Raw genomic sequence first — 18,476 nt, forward strand, 5'->3', positions numbered from 1 at the left:
AAAAAAATGTTGCTAGTTATTTAGGAAAGCGTAAAATAAAAGGATAGTGTGTCTTCAAAGCTTTTAGTCTCAGCCGAGGCAATGGAAATATAAAACTGCGGTAAAAAAAAAGAGACAAATATGAAAGCAGGAATCTTTCGCGTCGAAGTTTTTGAACGAGGCGACTCTGGTCTCGAGAGACTCGTTCTGACGTTGAACACAGTAAACAGCGGGTTCTCACCTTGATGCGGATCGTGTTGCGCTAATTTCCTACTGGAGCAAAGTGGAACGCGTCCGCACCTTAGCGTGCGGGACGCGTCGCCTGCGTGTCGATCGCGTATCAAATTGCTCGGCTAAAAGTTACACCGCAATGTAAGCAGCCGATCCTCACTGTCACCGAGGGATCGCGTATAAGTTAATGGCTGTTCTTTTCAAGTGAGAAAATTTATGGAGAGTCTATTTAAATGTTCCGCTTCATTTGTATGCCATTTTCAAATTCAATCGAATTACTGTTAAAATTCCTGAAACATGCTATTAATAATTACTAGATTACGATCTAAATTTTAAACAGCATAGCACACAAAGATAATTTAAGTAATCTACGTGCTTTCAGCGTCTGACCCGATGACCAGGCAATGCCCCAATCTCGGTCGTTACGAGATCGTGTCGTTGTTTCGACCACCGAACGCCGACAACGCCGAGAGCGTATTGACCGTCGACGGCGAGCAGAACGTTGCCAACGCAGCGGAGGTGCACGACGGGAGAGTGCCCTCGACAGCGTACCCGAGCCAGTGCCACCACGGTAGTGTACGTAGATTGGACATCGGTTGCAGGACACCCGATCGCATGGAGTTTGCCACGTCCTGCAGCGACGAGGCGTTATCCGGTAAGGATTATTTCATCTGTTACTGCGCTCTTCCTGAACGTCTCCGGGATAGTTTTCATTATCTGGAAACGATGGCGCGCGTAAAATTAAACGAGCGGGAATAAAGTTTTATTATTTATGTGAGTCCTCTACATTCGCACTTATCGGATGGATAACTCGACGAAATCTTTCAATTCTCAGTCTTACGTTTCAATCTTATATGATGGAATGGTAACTCCGCCGTTAGAATAGTCGAAGAAAAAGCTAGAAACAATTTCTTCCGTTCCAGAGGTACATTATTTTGCTGTGAATTACATTAGATGTATGTAGTTTTTAAGATAGTTGATAGCATCTGGGAACGATAATGCAAAAATTAAAGGAGAATAAAATTTTACTTTTTATATAATTTTTTATTTAGCATGAAGGCTAACTCTGCGAAATCTTTCAATTCTCAGTCTTATATTTCAATCTTGATGGAATGATAACTTAGCTATTAGGATAGTTGAAGAAGTAGCTAGAAGCGTTTTCTTCTGTTCTAGAATTAATTTATTATCTTACTGTGAATCAATTGGGCTGCATTAGACGTAGTTTAACTGCGATTTCCAGGCTTTCCTATGATGATATTCATGCGCTGCGGAGATTCTTTTTGTTCTCCCACGCGATTTCAGTCGTAACTAAAGGAAGTTAACCAAAGAGATGTCCGATAAGCGACAAGAAGATTTCATCCACGACAGACAACGGGCTTTCAAAGCGCTCGCAAACTTTGACGGATTTTCGACGCGTGCCGCGGATCGACGGTTGACGGTTGACAGACGTAATCATCGTCGTTGTCGTCGTTATCGTCATCTTTGAATCTTCCTGGCTTCCCTTACCTGCGGTTCTATTAACTATAACGGATTTTTCGAAAGAAGCTTCCGGGGACAATGCGAGCGATTCGGAAAACTCATCGTCGCCCGCTATCTTCGACCTATTCGGAGAAGCTTCTCGTGGTTCAGCAAAACGTTCATCGTCCGGGATGTTCAAGATAGGGAGAAAGGGGGACGGGGGGGGTGGGGGAGGAGAAGAGAAGACTCGACACGGGTTGGAGCACGTCCGCTCGGAACATCTTATCGGATTACCCGCACCTCCCTCTCGTCGCGTCCCATCCTCTCTAGTTCGCGCAAAGTTATCACAAGTGGTGATAGTTAGTTTGCGGAAAGGCAGCGGGCGTCACGGTTGCCGGGGATATAGCGCTTGCTTACGGCCGCGCTAACTTTGTGCACTTCGTTTGACTCCATACATAAAAATTGACACGTCGCGCGTTCGTCCCTGGTTCCTCCTCCTCCTCCGTCGCTTCTTCCCGCCGTCTTAACTGCGGCCGCCCGATTCGCACGGTCACTCGGATCCGCAAGTTTTGCGGGATCCCAAGGCTTCCTCCCTCCTCATCCTCGTTACAATCTACAATCAGACTGATAATAAAGTAAATACGTCAATCGTTTACTATAGAGATCCATTAATTTCAACGGGATATATCCATTTACGGATTCGTTCACAATCAATCAAAATAATTCTATTGTGCTAGATTCTCTTACGTTGTATTTTAGCTTCTCTCTATATATCAACGTCAGAATGTAAGCCGCGTTTTCAGCTCGACAACAACGATAATAATAATAATAATAATAATAATAATAACAAAGCGATCCCCCGAAGTAATTTAGGGATGATTTCAAGATTAACTGAATCGTCGGAAAGATAGTAGGGGGATTAAGTCGATGCGAGGCCGATCGGTGTCTCTCTGTAATCCGCGAGAATACGTTGGTACGTTAAGGAACTCTCGCTGTGCGCGGAGCAAAAGGGAAAGAGAGAGAGAGAGAAGGAGGGAGGAGCGTTTCGTATGAGAATTATTTTAGCGGCGCGAGTTACCGAGACATGTTGACACAACCGAGGATTTAGGCACTCGAGACCCGTGCCTCGCGGCTGTCGACATGGGATTGTATTTCTGAGACATAGATATCCGACGAGATGAGGACGAGAGAGGACAACGGCGGATGAGAAGGCGGGAATGGCCATTAAGACTTCGTATAAACAGCAACTCGGTGCACTCGCTCGGTTCGCTCGGTTCGCGGCTTAGAGCGACTCCGCGATCGTTAATCGCATTGTATACCGAGTCTTCTCCGCACACGTTGGGATCAGAATCGTTCGTCAAGCTGGAAAACGATGGGAACACGTGTTCTAATTCCGCGGACTTTCTCGGACTAATTATGTGCGTCCCCCTCTCCCCCCCCCTCTCTCTCTCTCTCTTCCTCTCAATTCCTACGGAATTCCCGACGAATTTAGAATCGCATTCTGGGACTTCGTTGCTGACGATGATTCACTCTTAGAATAAACGCATACGTTCGCGTTTTCGGAATCGGCGTTTCCCGGAGAAGTTTACGGCATACGATAAACCGCTTTGCCATCCCAAGGAGTAAAATTACTCGATAACTTTAACCGTCTATCGAACGGTTTCATTATAATGCGCGACGTCGATGATCGAGCGTTAATTTTTTTTTTCTGCCCCGGGAGCCATCGGTATTCGTTCACCGGGTGAGCAGCGCGTTAAAAAAAAAATTCTGCATTTATTCTGATACATCAATGTCGCGCTTAACACGTTTAGTTTTTACTGTTGATAGGTGCCATCGCGCCCGCCGTTGAACACGATGCGCGGTTTCGCGTTTCCTCTTTACGCGAAGTCACGAGCTGTCGAACGATCGCAGTAAATTCTCATCTTACTATCTCGCAAGTACGATCGGGTATCGTCGCTCGAAACGTCACTGATATCGATGTGTCGGAAGGATTTACGGCCCTCGTTTATTCCTCTTCCGTTCTCGCGCGCATTGTTACGGCCGGAAGACGAAGGGGGCGGCGGGGGTGGCAGGGTGGGGAAGCAAGTGCCGTAAAAATGATGACATAAAAGTAGCTTCCCCGGCCAATCGAATCGCCACTTTTATCCCGTCCTTCGTCGGATACGTTAATTGAATGGCCGAGGGATTACGATTATCCCGACCGCGAGGCAGGCGAAATTATGAAAATTTACGAGCGATGACTCCAACACAGCGCACATGTTGATGAAACAGTAATTTTCGAAGTTATATAATAATTTGAATTGCAGTACTTAATGTGATTGAACAACTCGTCTAACTGATGTCATTTATAAAAATTTTCGGAGTGACGCCACGAGGCAACGACTTAGAAAATTTTTTGGTACGTTATTTTTTGCTCTTGTAATGTCCCACAGTACAAGGAAAGATGCCCCCTTTTAGAGTCGAGGGAACAAGCTCGGACAACGACGAAGATACCGAGTCTCATTAACGAGTTACGGCCTTTTTCCATCTGCTTCGTCAAATTTGCTCCGTGCGGCTTGGCACGTTATTGTCGTCGGCCCTTTAAACGGTCTTAAAAAAAGGAGGGGGAGGGGAACTTTTCCTATATACTGTGGGCGCGCAAAGTTACGGCGCCCATAATCTCGCTGTGCCTTCGTCCGGTACTTTAAGAAATCGAGAAGTTTAATGCGACTTTGCGCGCGCGTCTACAGCGCGCGGAGAATAACTCGCGGAACAACACGCTGCCATTTCTCTCCCTTTTTCTTTCCCTGTCTGGTTCTTTTTTTCCTCCTTTTGCCTTTATCTCGCCCCGCTCACGGCCGATGCTGTCTCGTTTCCAGAGTACTTATGCCATGGAACTTGGGTGGAGAACGACACCGCTTACTTGGTGGCTAGCACCGACGTTGGGCGTTACTGCCTCGTTTACAGCGCGTCCGCCGCGACGACAGGAAGTCGTGAACTCTCGGTGACGGGCCATCTCGCTTCCTGTCCGAGAGCCTCTCATCGCTATCCAGTCTCGTGGCAGGTGAACCTCACGTCGTACGGTGAGCATTGTTAATTCCGAACGCGACACGCGACTTCATTCGCCGCAGTTTCGCTATTTATGACATTATTAACTTTATCCGCATTATTTTCTTCTTTCGTCAATTGTGATTATTAATCTAGCCGCATTACTTTTATATATCTTCCGTATTACACAATTAGATTCGTGTTAAGATTAATTTTTATTACTTTTATACTAGTATAAAAGAGTTTCTCGGCAATTCTTACATATATTTTAAATTTTTAATTATTTCCAGAAAATATTTGTATAGTTGTTAATTTAAAAATTGTAAATATAATAAATATAAGTAATTGTAGCCGATATGATCAAAAAAATAATACATGTCTTCGTACAAAAATTTGTAACTTTGACACGAAAATGACTTGGAAGAAAAACCCTTCATATCTTTAAGTTGACATTTCAAATTATAAGAAAAAATTATATTGGCTATTCAGAAAATTAAATTATTATATTTAGCAACAACTGAAACATCTTTTGATATAACATTTTTTAATCAGTTAAATGGTAATGACGCATATGTGCACATTGAATAACTCCAATAAATTTCAATGGATCTGAATGCAACTATGGCATCCTACGTTTTTTGAGTCGCTAAATCAGAATCTAATATCACAGAAATTATAAATTCGTCCTTGTTCAATTAATGTGGTGCCTGAAATGCTCTTTAAACGGTTTCCATGATGGTTAACCATAAAACAGTTTAAAAGCAAAAAAATACCCCCACTATTAGCTGGTGATCAAGAAATCACTGGAATGTGCCACATGGAAACTGCAATGGAACTTTACACTTTGCTTTTGTTTTTTTTATTTGTTTTTATTTTTTAAAGTTTTGTTTTTTAGATTTTTTAACGTTTTGTTTTTTTACGTTTTTAATATATTATATTCTTTTTATTTTTATGTGTTCTCCTAAAATAATATCTTGTTTGGTCAATGAAATATCCTTTACTGTGTTATTCTCAAAGCAAGGGAAAATACATAATGGTACACTATCGCAGGTTCTGTAAAAGTATCTTGTATCTTTTCTAACATTTTGTTTCCTACAAAAAATAGATCTTTTTTTAATAGATTTATTATTCTCGTTAAGTAAGCTTGGAAAATGATTGCTAGTAAAAGATATGTGCATACCAATTTTTATATGTATTAATAATAGGATATCAAAATTAGTCAATTAAAGTCATATTGGATCCATCATTTTTAATTTTCAAATTTTGACTTTGAATTTGTAATCAGTGACCCAAAACACGTCTTATAGGATAATAAATATGAAATTATTTGCTCTTATCAGTTTTGGCACGGACCGTTAATTTTGGGTTTATCAGTTAACTAGTTAATATTTATAAATGGATATAAATTGGAAATATATTGCATTTACATATTAAACAATACATCTTATTATTATTATAGTATTAAGAAATTTAAACTAGTTATAAGAGACATTTTTGAATATTATTTATGATATTCGATGTGACTCATTTTAGCTTAAAATTATCGCTTGAAATTTTTTTCAATACTTTGTGAAATCTCTTTAATATAAACGAGAATTATTTGAAAATAAAGAGAAAAGAAATTATCAGATATAAAGAATACATATGTCAAACATGATAGGATCAAAGTAATTTTCCGAAACGTCCTGCTTCGAGATATTGCTCGAAGTAAGGTCGACAATATTTGTTCTTTAGATAGAAACTTATTTTAAAAAAGGATAGAGATTATTTATATCATTGTTTATCGCAATTTTGTAGTATTTTAAAGAAAAAGACGGGTTACTTGTACGTGTACAGACAGAGATGGTTAAATGTCGCGTCAATTTTGCGCTCGGTAGACGCAAAATTGAGAGATTTGAAAATATCTTGTTTACCGAGCTTTCTTAACATGACGAAGTTGCGTTATTGATCCAGTGAAAATTCAATGTTCTCAGACTTCTGTCTCCTCCTGTATCTCACTCCCCTGTTTACATGTCTTATGTTTTATTAAGGGAAATATCGGGATTTTGTGTTTCAGCTCAATGCGGCGACGTCTCGTCGGGGACCACGTGGGCGCTTCGGGTGCCGATGTCTCTTCTTTACATCGTTCTCCTCGGCGCCCTCGTCGCCAGATACATCGCGAGGTGATGCCACTGAGCCGAGACGCGCCACGCACCGGTGGCTGTATAGTTAAAAAAAAAACAAAGACTTTTATTGCGAAATATTTGCATTTGTGGTGATTATATGTGACGTTCCGATACGGTGAGGTAAACTATAAATAATCAATCTTAGAACATAAGTGAGCGCGAACGCCGTGCGTCGTGACGCAGGGATGTGTGAGAAGTGATTAAGAAATATAAAAGAGACAAGTCGGAAACGGGTAAGGTATATACATACATATAGAGATACATGTGCCAGCCCCGCGAATGTGGCAAGGCTGAGTGCGGAAGCGAGGTTTTACGAATGTACATAAAAATCGATGCCACGAAACGCGAGCTTCCCACACACGTTTCACTACGAGAGATCGATCGAAATACCATTGTTATGGGGAAAAGAGTCAAAGTTCAGCTATCAACATTCTTTTTGCAAAGAAAACAACATAAAAATATAATGCATATTTAATTAAAGGCCATTTTATTATCGTACATTGTTATCGGCGTAATAATATCTTTCCAAAAATCGTAATTAAAGGAAAGAAATATTTGTTGCGTGCTTTATATGCGGTAGCAAAATAATTCCTCCCTCTTATTCATATTCAAGTGATACAACCGCGGTTGCAGAAATTACCCTTCAATTACCACGCCCAATTGCGATCGCAGCGTGAAAATATGCCGCGTTTATTACCCTCGAATGAATTCGTTTGTGTTGCCTTCATATATCGGAGGCCTTGTTACGTTTCTCTCGTATAAAGAGAAGCGAAGTGGAAACGTGTTGCGTGGTCGGACGTCTTCGTAGAGTCGGCGTGGATTTGCGTTACTGCAATGTATAACGGGGTGTACGTTTGCCTTTGAAGATGTGAGGAAAACCCAACGACGACTTATTGAATTTCGCGAAAAGAGCCGCTAGTTCCGCGAGGTCGTGACCGGAAATAACGAACGACGCGTTCGGACTCTATTTGTGCTTTCATCTTTTTAGATGCTGTTCTTGGTACAAGATGCATTTATTTATTAACTTTTATATATATTTGTTCAGCATTAAAATGTAATTTTTATACATTTATTTAATTTAATTCTCTGATTATTTAATCTTGCATTATAAGTTAAATATTGATAAATTCTTTAAATACACATACATACAAACTATTATTGAAAGAATATTTTTTAAACTTCTAATACAAGAATTCCCAAAGTATAGATTGCGATTTTTAATAAGTAAAAAATTTTATAACGATGAGTTAAAATAAAATTTCGAAATAAATCATTACAATGATACGATTATCAAATTTCTTATAAAACAAGATACGTATCGATCATGTCAAAGCTGTTGTCATCAGGAGTAGGAAATAATACTTCATAGTTTTCGTAAAACTTCATAAAACTTTCGATTCTTTGCTTTGAAATCCGTGTGCTTATTTTCCGAGAAAAGCAATGAGTTTGTCATATTCATGCACGTTAATGTTACTGTTGATTCTTAGAGTGCTTCTTAACATTCAATAAATTGACCATCAATGATACTTTCGGGAGTTTCGAGTATTATGAGTGTTTTGGTATTTATTTTTGCGCTCAAATGTTCGACTTTAGCACGGTCTTGATATGATGACACGATGTCTGCGACACGAATTGACAGGTTATTTAGGGTTAAATTCGCGAAAGCGACGAGGCGAGAGTTACTGTATGCATGTCGCGAAGAAATGTCAATAATGCCTGCAAGAGTTACCATATGCGTGTCGCAAGATGACATGCTTGTTGTACGACGTGAGTGTGGGAGTGAAGGCAAAGATGTGAAAGAATGATTATGCAGGAATGAGTTATTTGTGCGAGAAAACTGTCCGTGAGGAAACGGCTACTTTTGACAAAAAGTGATACGGAAAAAAGGCCTTTCGACGCACATGTAACAGAAAATCAATTTATATTCCTTTCGTTTTTTCATATCCATCAACATCAAATGGGTCGCGGTCCATACAAGGTTGGGAAAGCCTAACACTAATTTCGCTCGATGCTATGCAAATTCCTGAGCTTGTACTAGTCGTCGCGTGAGATGATGTAATAATAAAAGAAATAATAAGGGTGCTGGGGCCAATATTATATGAAATGAGTGTTGCTCATAGATCGAGAGGGAATAAAAGTGAAAGAAAGAAAGGGAGCGAGAGAAAGAAAGAATGAATGAAAGAACGAAAGAGAGAGTTCGAGAGAAAGAAAGTGATAGATCTATGTATAACTACTTAGAAATTGCTCTGCCACTGCCACTGCCACATTCGCCGGACGCGTTCGACGCTTCTAAGGGCGACGGGCGATACATGTATTTACTTAGGGAAGAATAAGAGAATTGCCACGTCCAACCTGTAATTATACGCATTTCCGTTAAAAGCTTCGTGGCACGAATCGCTCTTTGCCGCTAGAGGAGCGTTGTAAAAAGAGAAACCATACGAATGATTATTACTGTAATTATTGCTACTATCGCTGTTAGTACCATAAGGCTCGAATAACGGAACGAGAAAAACGAACTCTTTGCTCCTAAGGAATTCCTTGCTTTCTTTTTTACACCTCGCGTGGGAGAGATATTTATCGGGGACAAGGGAGGAGCGTTTAGCCTGTAAGCATTCTGTAAAAACTACACTCTGATCCGCCATTGAACTTTAATCCTCGTGCGATGAATGTGAGGTCGATACCTAGCTATATGTCATCGGGAGTTTCTGTCAAGTGATCGAGAAATCTCGGTCGCGCGATCCTAATCCACGTGTGTCGTAATCGTAACGAAAATGTACTTGCAGCGCAAGGACTTGAGATGATGGATCTGAAATAGACAAGAATTATCACTGCCATCCATTTTCTTTAATGTGAAGAACATAAAATTAACGGAATAATGAAATGATGATGGAATGAACAATTATTTTAGTGATTGACGAAATAGAAATATATAATTGCGCTAGTTAAGATACTTAATTCTAGATTTTGAAAAATGAAGAAATGCTCGGTTGGTTGATTTAATTTCATCTCTTTTGTCCACTCTAATACGATTCTTCGCGATACTAATGTTGAAAATATAAGATAAGAAAAAAGTGCAATTTCAGAATAATATTATTCAATTCAATTATCAAATGATCATGCGACGGAAGATCATTGTAATACAACATATCGGTAACGAGAGAAAAAGTATAGGCAGTAGACTAGTCTGCATGCGATATAATAATAAAGAATATTTGAGTTTCTTCCATAAAATTCAACCACAATTCTCAAGAATAATAATATTTATTTTCTGAAAAAGTCGGGAACTGGAGTAAAATTGATTTTTAATTTTTTTAATGTAATTTTTTTCAGGAATGACGATCCAATAAAGATAATTTCTTTTAACGTTATTATACAATGAATCTTTGAGAAACTAATTCACTTATTATTTAATTTTAAGCTGACCGTGTAGGTATTGGATTTTGTTAAATACAAAGCGTTGAGAATTATTATATAAAAAGAAGAAAGAGTTACGAAACGGCGACGTTGTTCGATCGTTTGATACGATCGTCTAACAAAAACCAACATGTCGACAAAATATATACATATTTTTTATCCGAAATATTTTACTTAAAAGCTCTCTGATCACAGAACGGAGAGCGAAAACGGTATTCGACCGCGTATTAATCGATGATATATACATACTTGAGCAGTTAGATTTACGCAAACAAATATACAAATAATATATTACGCAACAATTCGATGTTGGCTATAAATTGTACACTATTAGATAAATCGAACAAAATATAGGCGACGAGACGATAAGGATATAGTCGACGATCGAAAGTACCCGATCAGCGCTCGATTTTTTCCCATCTTTGCTTTATCTTTTATTTATAGTAAGCTACGTACGCGGAAAAGATAATTTTTCTAAATTCTTTTTTTACAATTTTTTGTGATTATGTTCTTAATATAAATAGATTATTTTGCAATCGATGGTTGTTCGATTGTTCTGTTTTCTTTTTTTGCTCTGTATGCGAAGTTTTACAAGAGGAATCCAAAACGTACCAGTTAAGAGTAGCGTAAAAATCGATCGTAAAAATACTACTGTTATTTTTCCTTACAACCATCTCCAATACGTTCGTTTCCGCATTGTTCCATGTTCTCTGTCAATTAGTGTTCTAGTACAGCGAGCTTCTGTTCTAATTTCGCGAAATCAGTAAACACGAAGTTTACGTTTTGTCAATTATTATTTAAGTTGCATCCTAAAATCGAAGGTGGGAGATTATTTGTACATAATAGACTTTAAAGAATTCATATAAATATAGTGATAAACACGATCGAGTGTAATCTCGTTTTGTGTCGACACGAAGAGTTATTCGCTGTAAAAAGAGGAAAACTGGAAGGTTTAAAAAAGAAAAAGAACAAGTGGAAGGGGTGAATTCAATTTTATGATAGTGATCGCGAGAGTGTAGATTTCAGGGTATTTATATCGAAGGTTACATAGTTATACAAATATACAGAAATATTTAAAGATAAATTATATTATAAAAATATATATATATACTATGTTTTTATTGTTGTAAAGTTGACCGGTGCAGCCGATGCATCGACGAGATTAAGCTCTGTTCTTGTAACTAATGTAATCCGTGTAATTGCATCCGCAATCGCTATTGAGTTGCCTCTGTCATCGCGCAACAATAACGAGTTGAAAATAGCCCGAATTAAAAAAAAAATCTTCCGAATCAAATGCATAGGACGTGTTGCTATTACCAATTTTTTCTATTTTTATCTTTTTACTTTTGTTTTTCTTCTTTTTTGTGGCGCAAAGAGATTCAAGAGAGAGATTTTTCGCAGAACGACGGCAGGCGGAATGTACAATATAATTGAAAAGAATGTCTCGATATTATCCGGCGCACGAGGGCGAACTAAGTGGTGGATACTCTAAGGCGGTTAAATAATCCAGATGTTTATAACGTAACGCGGGAGAGAAGATTTCCTCTTCTAAATCTCCTTATACAGTGTAATCGAACACGCGCACACGTCACTACCTGTAGGGCACGACACAACGACTATTACCGTCTCTAAGTCTTAGCGAAGTTACTTGGTAATTTTAATCTCGATTTTCATAAACGACGGGGGCGAGACCCGATGGAGCGCCGCTGTAGTTTACACACGCTTTGAAGTGGCCCGCGAGTCAAGGGGGTAGATGACGAACCTCTCCTATCTCCTATCGGCGTCTCGTTCTCAAGCCGGTACACTCAGGTATACTTGTCGGGAGCAGATTCGGCCGATTTTTCGCGAGTGGGACTTTTTTATTTGGCGCGAACGAATCCGGACCTGTCGAGGCTTCCTCTTTTCCGTTGTAGGATTCGCGACATGTTTATCCTTCGTCGAAGCCCGGCGATTGACGATCCAAGGCGTCTCAATATATCCCGCAATAACGATACGATAGATTAGGAGTAATCGGACGGTGTAAAGCCCCTGACACACACCTTTTCGTCGTGAAATATCGGCTTTACCCCGCGCGTGTAAACGCGCGGCGAGGATTATCAAATAAGAAAATTAGAGGGGAGATGACGACGACGACAAAACTATTGTATGTACTACTGATAGGGAAAAATTACGGACAGAGTTGACGGATAAAAAATGTTCTGTACCGTAAAACACGCGCGAGAAATCTGATGGTACTACTACTCTAAAAGTTCATCACGCTTGAAGGCTATCGAGAATCTATACATAACTGAGTGTTTTACTATTGGATTACAATATTACCTATTAATGTAAATGATACCTATTAATGTAAATGGTTTTTTCATTATTACATTATTATTATATTATAGATGTTATACTTAATAATATATTTACAAATAATTAAGACGACCCTGCGGTTTCATTCAATCGCCTCCCAGTTTTTCCTCCAGATCCAAAAATTAGTTGTAATTGAATTAAAAATTAATGGTATTTTTATTAAAGGAAAGTTGCTAATACTAACATAGATCTTCTAAAGCGATACTTTGTTATTTATTACCTAAACTAAACATTGCACTGTATTAATGAAAAAAATCATAATTTGTTTACATAATATTAAAGAAATAAAAACATTTGACAGAAGACATTTTAAATTATATTTGTATTTCCAATCTTTTTAATTTTTATTTAAGAAATATGCCAAAAAACAAAGTGATGTGTTTACTTATTTATCTTATGTATCAATCCAAAAAGGTAGTATTCTATAAGATTTATCATTAAAGAATGTACGAGCATTGTACATGCGCGTAAAATATTTTTATAACGTTCATACAATAATAAAGATGTCTGTTGGTCACTCGAATAGGTTGAAGAAGAAAAAGGTCGAGACTTCCGACAATAAATATGTTTTATTACACATATATCTCGTACGACGATTACACGATATTAATACATTCATTTAACTGTCCAGCAATCAAACAGGTATTTTTATTTTTTTCTCCCCATCTCATCATCATTATCAATCTATTATTACTAAATATTATATTACACATCTCATTGAATCGTCGCAATTTGTTATACTTATAAATTATCATTGAACCATCAATTTTTCATTTGTTTTTCCTTTTCAACTTTCCTTTTTTTTTTAGTCTTTAATGAACAACTGGCAAACTATATGTGTTAGAGAGGTCATTTTATTGAGCAACGACGCTTTAGAAGTGCAACAAATCACGATGATTCAATAAGATTTGTATGACAAAATCGTATCTTGTGGCGTTTTTTGTTTTTTATCTTTGTACCTGCGCACACACTCGCGAGATCCATCGAGACGAGCGACAAGAAAAAACATTACAGAACGGGAGTGCGTTTCCGTTCGCTCACGCCAAAAATACAATCAAAGACGCACTCGCGCTAAATAATTCCAAAATCGTCGTCTAATCAAATACTTTCACCAAGTCTCAAACTCGGTGTTAGTGCAGAGGTACATAATCGATAACACTTCAACGTCTTTTCCTTTCTCTTCTTTTTCACCACTTTCCTCCATTTTTCCCATCATACGACATAGCCCATGACGGCTGAGCAAACGTGATCTCGATCATTCGTTCATTCGCGCAGCGAGTGTTATCGTTAACATTAATTAATAAATCAGTATCTTTCTTATCTCGCACTTATTATTATTATTACTGTTAATGTTATGATTATTATCAGTAATTATTATTAATATAATTATTATAACCTCGTTGCTTACGCCCTAAAAACTTCGTTAAGTTAACTTTCCCCCCTTCCCTTTTCTTGACTTAACAACATAGTCGCGGACTCTCGTGAACCTCGGAGTTTTCTTACGCGCTAAAGCTTGGTGGCCAGCACCAAAACACTCACTAGATCATTGTCTACAACACACATAGAGATTTTGCTTTCTCCGTAGTATTTTTTCCGTTTTTTTTTCTTCTTTTTGTTATGCGACTTTTTATAATTTTCCTTAACGTGATTAAGAAATGTACGATTACGTGAACCCGAGCTACCCGGTCGCTTACGCACGTTCTCAATCAGACTCAAATTTTTCCCTACTTTGCGCAGTCAATGGCATGCTTACGACTTAGAGTAGCAGTGAAATATTAATTTTGTTTGCTTTTTTAGGCTGATCCTCAATAAACGCTCGACCATCGATCGCTGATAATGTGTATCGCTCGTTTTCCCTGATGTCATCATAGCGCGAAATTGTCGTCATTCCGTCAATACGGATGATCAGTCCGCTTTCCTTCGGAAATTAATAGATTTTAGTAAAGATTCGCGATAGTCCAAGAGAAGAAGAAAATTATCCTCGTGGCTTGTCGACATAACTTGTACGTTTAAAGAAATACAGCAGCGTACATTCGGCGTTCATCAGCACGCGTTCACCAGGTCCATTTGGATTGCGATCGCGGCTTGAACGTCGAACGAACTTGCAAATTTGAGCGATTCATGGACATTCGTGATGAAGACACTTTTCCTTCCGACATCCCACGTGAAATTCCAGGATGATACGTTTACCGTCGCTGGATTACTCGTCGTCAGAAGACGTATACGGTGAACAGCACGCTCGGCAATCGACTTAACAATCACTTATATTACTCTTTGGTTAAAAACATCTATCGATGTGTATATATATATATATATATATATATATATATATATATATATATATATATATATATATCCTCGCTCGCATTGTAGTTGTACGTATTGCATTTGTGTATTGTGTGTATGCGTGTGTGTAGGTTTTTTTGCGTGTAGTCTTATGTGTATCGTATATATCGCAAGAAAGCGTCTCGCGGCTCCGGTAATTAATTTTAATACAAACTTAAAAGACCAGCTCTCAACGTAGTTGTGTATTAAAATTAATTAATTATATCCTTATCTCGATGCCCCCCCCCCCGTTCTGCTGCTCGGTGCTCCCCGCCGATCGCATGATATGGGAAAAAGAAGCAAAGACGCCTGTTACGCTTCTTTTGCTTAAAGCACGCAGACAGCGGGTAATACTCTACGTGTTTGCTCTAGCATCTCCTTTATAGACGCGCGGCTACTTCTGGATTCTTGTATTTCTCGATTACGAACAATTCACTTACAAACTTGTCTACGTCTACGAAGCGAACATGACAAAATCTTACGATTAAAGACAAGTATCCCTTTCTCTACCGATAAGTAGGTGACTATCGAATAAACCGTCGAAGAACTAAAAGGATGAACGCGCCTAACTGCAAATGAGTATCCTTTCCGTTTAATTGTTTCCTTTCCGATACAGCGTGCATTTTGGCTAAATCAAGCTCGATCCGATCCATATTGACTATTGGCAAAACCGGTTTTATCATTCGCAAAAGTAAACTGCGAGAATGCAACGCATTGTTGAGCTTACGACGCGACATAGTAACGCAAGAATTCGATAACGAACAAATCGATAAACTTCCGTCGTACCAAGTACAAATCTCAAACGTGGTTTACGTGTCAACAATTTCCGCGCGGCGTTCGAAATCCAAGAAGAAGACAGAGACATCGATCTGCTCGGAAATATCGCTAATATGCATCGGCTAGAATCCATAGTATATCGTACACTGTTGATATGTTGTTGAGGATCCTGCATGTTCTGGAAGAGAGGCTCCCTTCAGCCTTCGACGGCGACACAACATTGTTAAACCAATTGAAGAAGATGACGATCGGTGGACGATGAATGATCATCGTGCTTCGATAATCATCATCCGTGGTGTGTGTGCGTGTGTAATGAAAAAAAAAAGAAACCTCTTGCCACCCACTCGACGTAGCAAACATGCAGATGCCGCTTTCATTTGCGCAGGTACTGTGTGAAGAGAGATTCGCCCCTCCCGCTTGATAGTATTCAATGAGACGAAACGTGGAAACGAAACTGAAACGTCGACGACGACGGTGACGATGACGATGACGACGACAAAAGACGCGCGGCTTCGTCCGCGTTCGCGTCGCTCGTTTCGGTCCAGCCGAAACGTAGCGATCCTGAAGTATCTTCGCACTTCGCGAACCATAATTCCGTCGTCGTCGGGACGTTGTCTCTCCTGCCGTCCGATCGAGACGGCCTGGTCATCTCAAACGCCGCTCTCCCTCGTGGTCCAGCCGACGTGGCATAGGTCGATACAAAAGGACCGGCGACTAGGCGCGGCTGGGTGCGAATGTCACTGACGCACTCGCCACCAACTCTGCTGTACCTTTTCATGGAGCTTCCTGCAAATACCAGCGAGCCTCCGTCACATCCCAGCCTCCGTGGCATTGTCCTCCGTCTCACCGCCCGGGTCCTCACTGGAGAACTCGCCACCGCCGCCCCCTGTATCGCCACCCTCTACAGCCTCGCTACTCTCGTCACCCTCTTCTAACGTCACTTGAAAGTGTATCCTATCCTGCTGTTGCTGACTCTCGTTCGTACCTGACTGTTGCTGGTCATCGGATGGCGGCGAAGGTGGTATCATCGACTGATACCAGTCGCGATTCTCCTCGAGAGTGTCCAAAATTTCCTGCGCGTCCGGATGCACCAGATCCGCCCATGTCTCCCAGAGTGGATGCACGATGTAATCGATGAAGCCGACTTGCGACTTCTCGATGGTCGCGCTGTGCCGATCGCACATCGGACTGATATCCATGTTTTGCTCCCGTTCGCGATCGCCTTGCAGGAAGAACTCCTCCATCAGTAAACCTACCCATCGTCGGTAAAGAGCCAACGGTTTCGTCGGGTTAGACAGGTCGGCACAATGTACCAGGTTCTCCAGCACCTGGATACGATCGGTGTAATTGTCGAGCAGTAGTACGCCGGAACCGGCGACTTTCTTCGTCTCTACCATAGTCTTCAGATCGGCCAGCAGTGACATGTGCTTCGACATGTCTGTCGAGAGAACCATGTCGATGACCATCTTTCGCAGCGTCTGTCGTTGCTTCTTCGTCATGTTCACGAATATGTCGCAGCCCTCGTTCTGCAGAAGCTTGAACGCGACCGCCAAGTGATGATTCTCCAGCACCGACTCGTCGTTGTACATTAGCGCGAGCTCGGAGCCTGAATAAAAAAAAATAAATAATTAATTTGCTGATCATTATAAAATAGAAACAACAAGCACGTTAATTGAATTTTTCTTTTTTTCTCGAAAAATAGAGAAACATGATATGTTGATCAAAATATATATTAATAAAAAAGATTACTCGATTCAATTAAATATATTAAATATCATTCAAATATAACTTATTTCCATCAAACGATTAAATATTATTTATTTGAAGTAAATATATTTTAATAAAAAAGATTACTCGATTCAATTAAATATATTAAATATCATTCAAATATAACTTATTTCCATCAAACGATTAAGTATTATTTGTTTGAAGTAAATATTATTGGTTTGATATAAAACCATCTTTTCTCTCAGTATAAATGTTTATATTGCAGCACAAAGTAACAGGTTATACAGTAAAAAATTGATAAATCTCGTTGACTTACTTGAGTTAATGAGGAACTGATTCGTGAGTCCAGGATGGTCTACATCATGGATGGAAGCCGCAAACAATGCAGCGGTGATCTCCAACGGCGTGAACACGGACTGTGTAACATAATATATCATTTATGATACGTTGTCACAGAAAATACATTTCTTTTTCTTTTTGTTACGTCTCTCAGTTCTTTCTTTTACAAAGTAAGTAAATGAGTATATCTTATTCTTTGTGAAAGGAATACACTCGTCACCAAGATATTTGTAGACCTTATCGTGAGAGCAAGCTACGTAAGTTCAAAGGTCGAGGGAAAGAAAAAAAAAACGATACGATCTATATATAAGCAGAAGTACAAACATTAAATACAAACCTCAAGTGCGGGCGTGTTGAGCAGAGTGTGAGTAGATTGAGTCACATCGGCTGCATGGAGGCTATTGTGGAAGGGATTATCCTTCACGTAGTGATCTTCTAAAGTCATCATAAAGGTAACAAAGGTCTTGGGAGGTATCGCCAGCGATTTGAGCAGATCTCGACTCTGGAAGGCCGTGTACGCGACGCAGGTGAGGGGCCGATTGTTACTGAGCTCGCCTATCCTGAAGATGTCAATGCCCCACTTGTCGATGTCCGAGAGCAACTGCAAATTACAATCACGTACAGTATTCCCAACGATATTCACAATAATCCGGCGACGTTCTGTACGAAAATTAAATG

At 39.6% G+C, this 18,476-nt stretch overlaps 2 protein-coding genes across 24 annotated transcripts in view; one reads left to right on the plus strand and one right to left on the minus strand.

The window, feature by feature from the left end:
• LOC105834915 overlaps window positions 1–12,701 on the plus strand; it is a 245,647-nt gene extending 232,946 nt beyond the window's left edge. For both annotated transcript variants that reach the window (XM_036292371.1, XM_028193061.2), the window contains 3 exons: window positions 593–865; window positions 4,527–4,730; window positions 6,752–12,701. In XM_036292371.1, the coding sequence (XP_036148264.1) occupies window positions 593–865; window positions 4,527–4,730; window positions 6,752–6,861 (587 nt within the window). In that variant the 3' untranslated portion in view covers window positions 6,862–12,701. The remainder of the gene's footprint in view (window positions 1–592; window positions 866–4,526; window positions 4,731–6,751) is intronic.
• A 482-nt stretch (window positions 12,702–13,183) lies between these two features.
• Window positions 13,184–18,476, minus strand: part of LOC105835059 (cAMP-specific 3',5'-cyclic phosphodiesterase) — a 330,289-nt gene continuing 324,996 nt past the window's right edge. For 21 of the 22 annotated variants that reach the window (XM_036292358.1, XM_036292364.1, XM_036292362.1 and 18 more), the window contains 3 exons: window positions 18,136–18,399; window positions 17,776–17,875; window positions 13,184–17,337 (listed from right to left, as the gene is read on the minus strand). In XM_036292358.1, coding sequence (XP_036148251.1) covers window positions 16,541–17,337; window positions 17,776–17,875; window positions 18,136–18,399 — 1,161 coding nt within the window. In that variant the 3' untranslated portion in view covers window positions 13,184–16,540. The remainder of the gene's footprint in view (window positions 17,338–17,775; window positions 17,876–18,135; window positions 18,400–18,476) is intronic. The other variant, XM_036292351.1, reaches the window with a different exon arrangement.

Source organism: Monomorium pharaonis, chromosome 9 (assembly GCF_013373865.1).
Source record: "Monomorium pharaonis isolate MP-MQ-018 chromosome 9, ASM1337386v2, whole genome shotgun sequence".
Classification (NCBI taxonomy): Eukaryota; Metazoa; Arthropoda; class Insecta; order Hymenoptera; family Formicidae; genus Monomorium; species Monomorium pharaonis.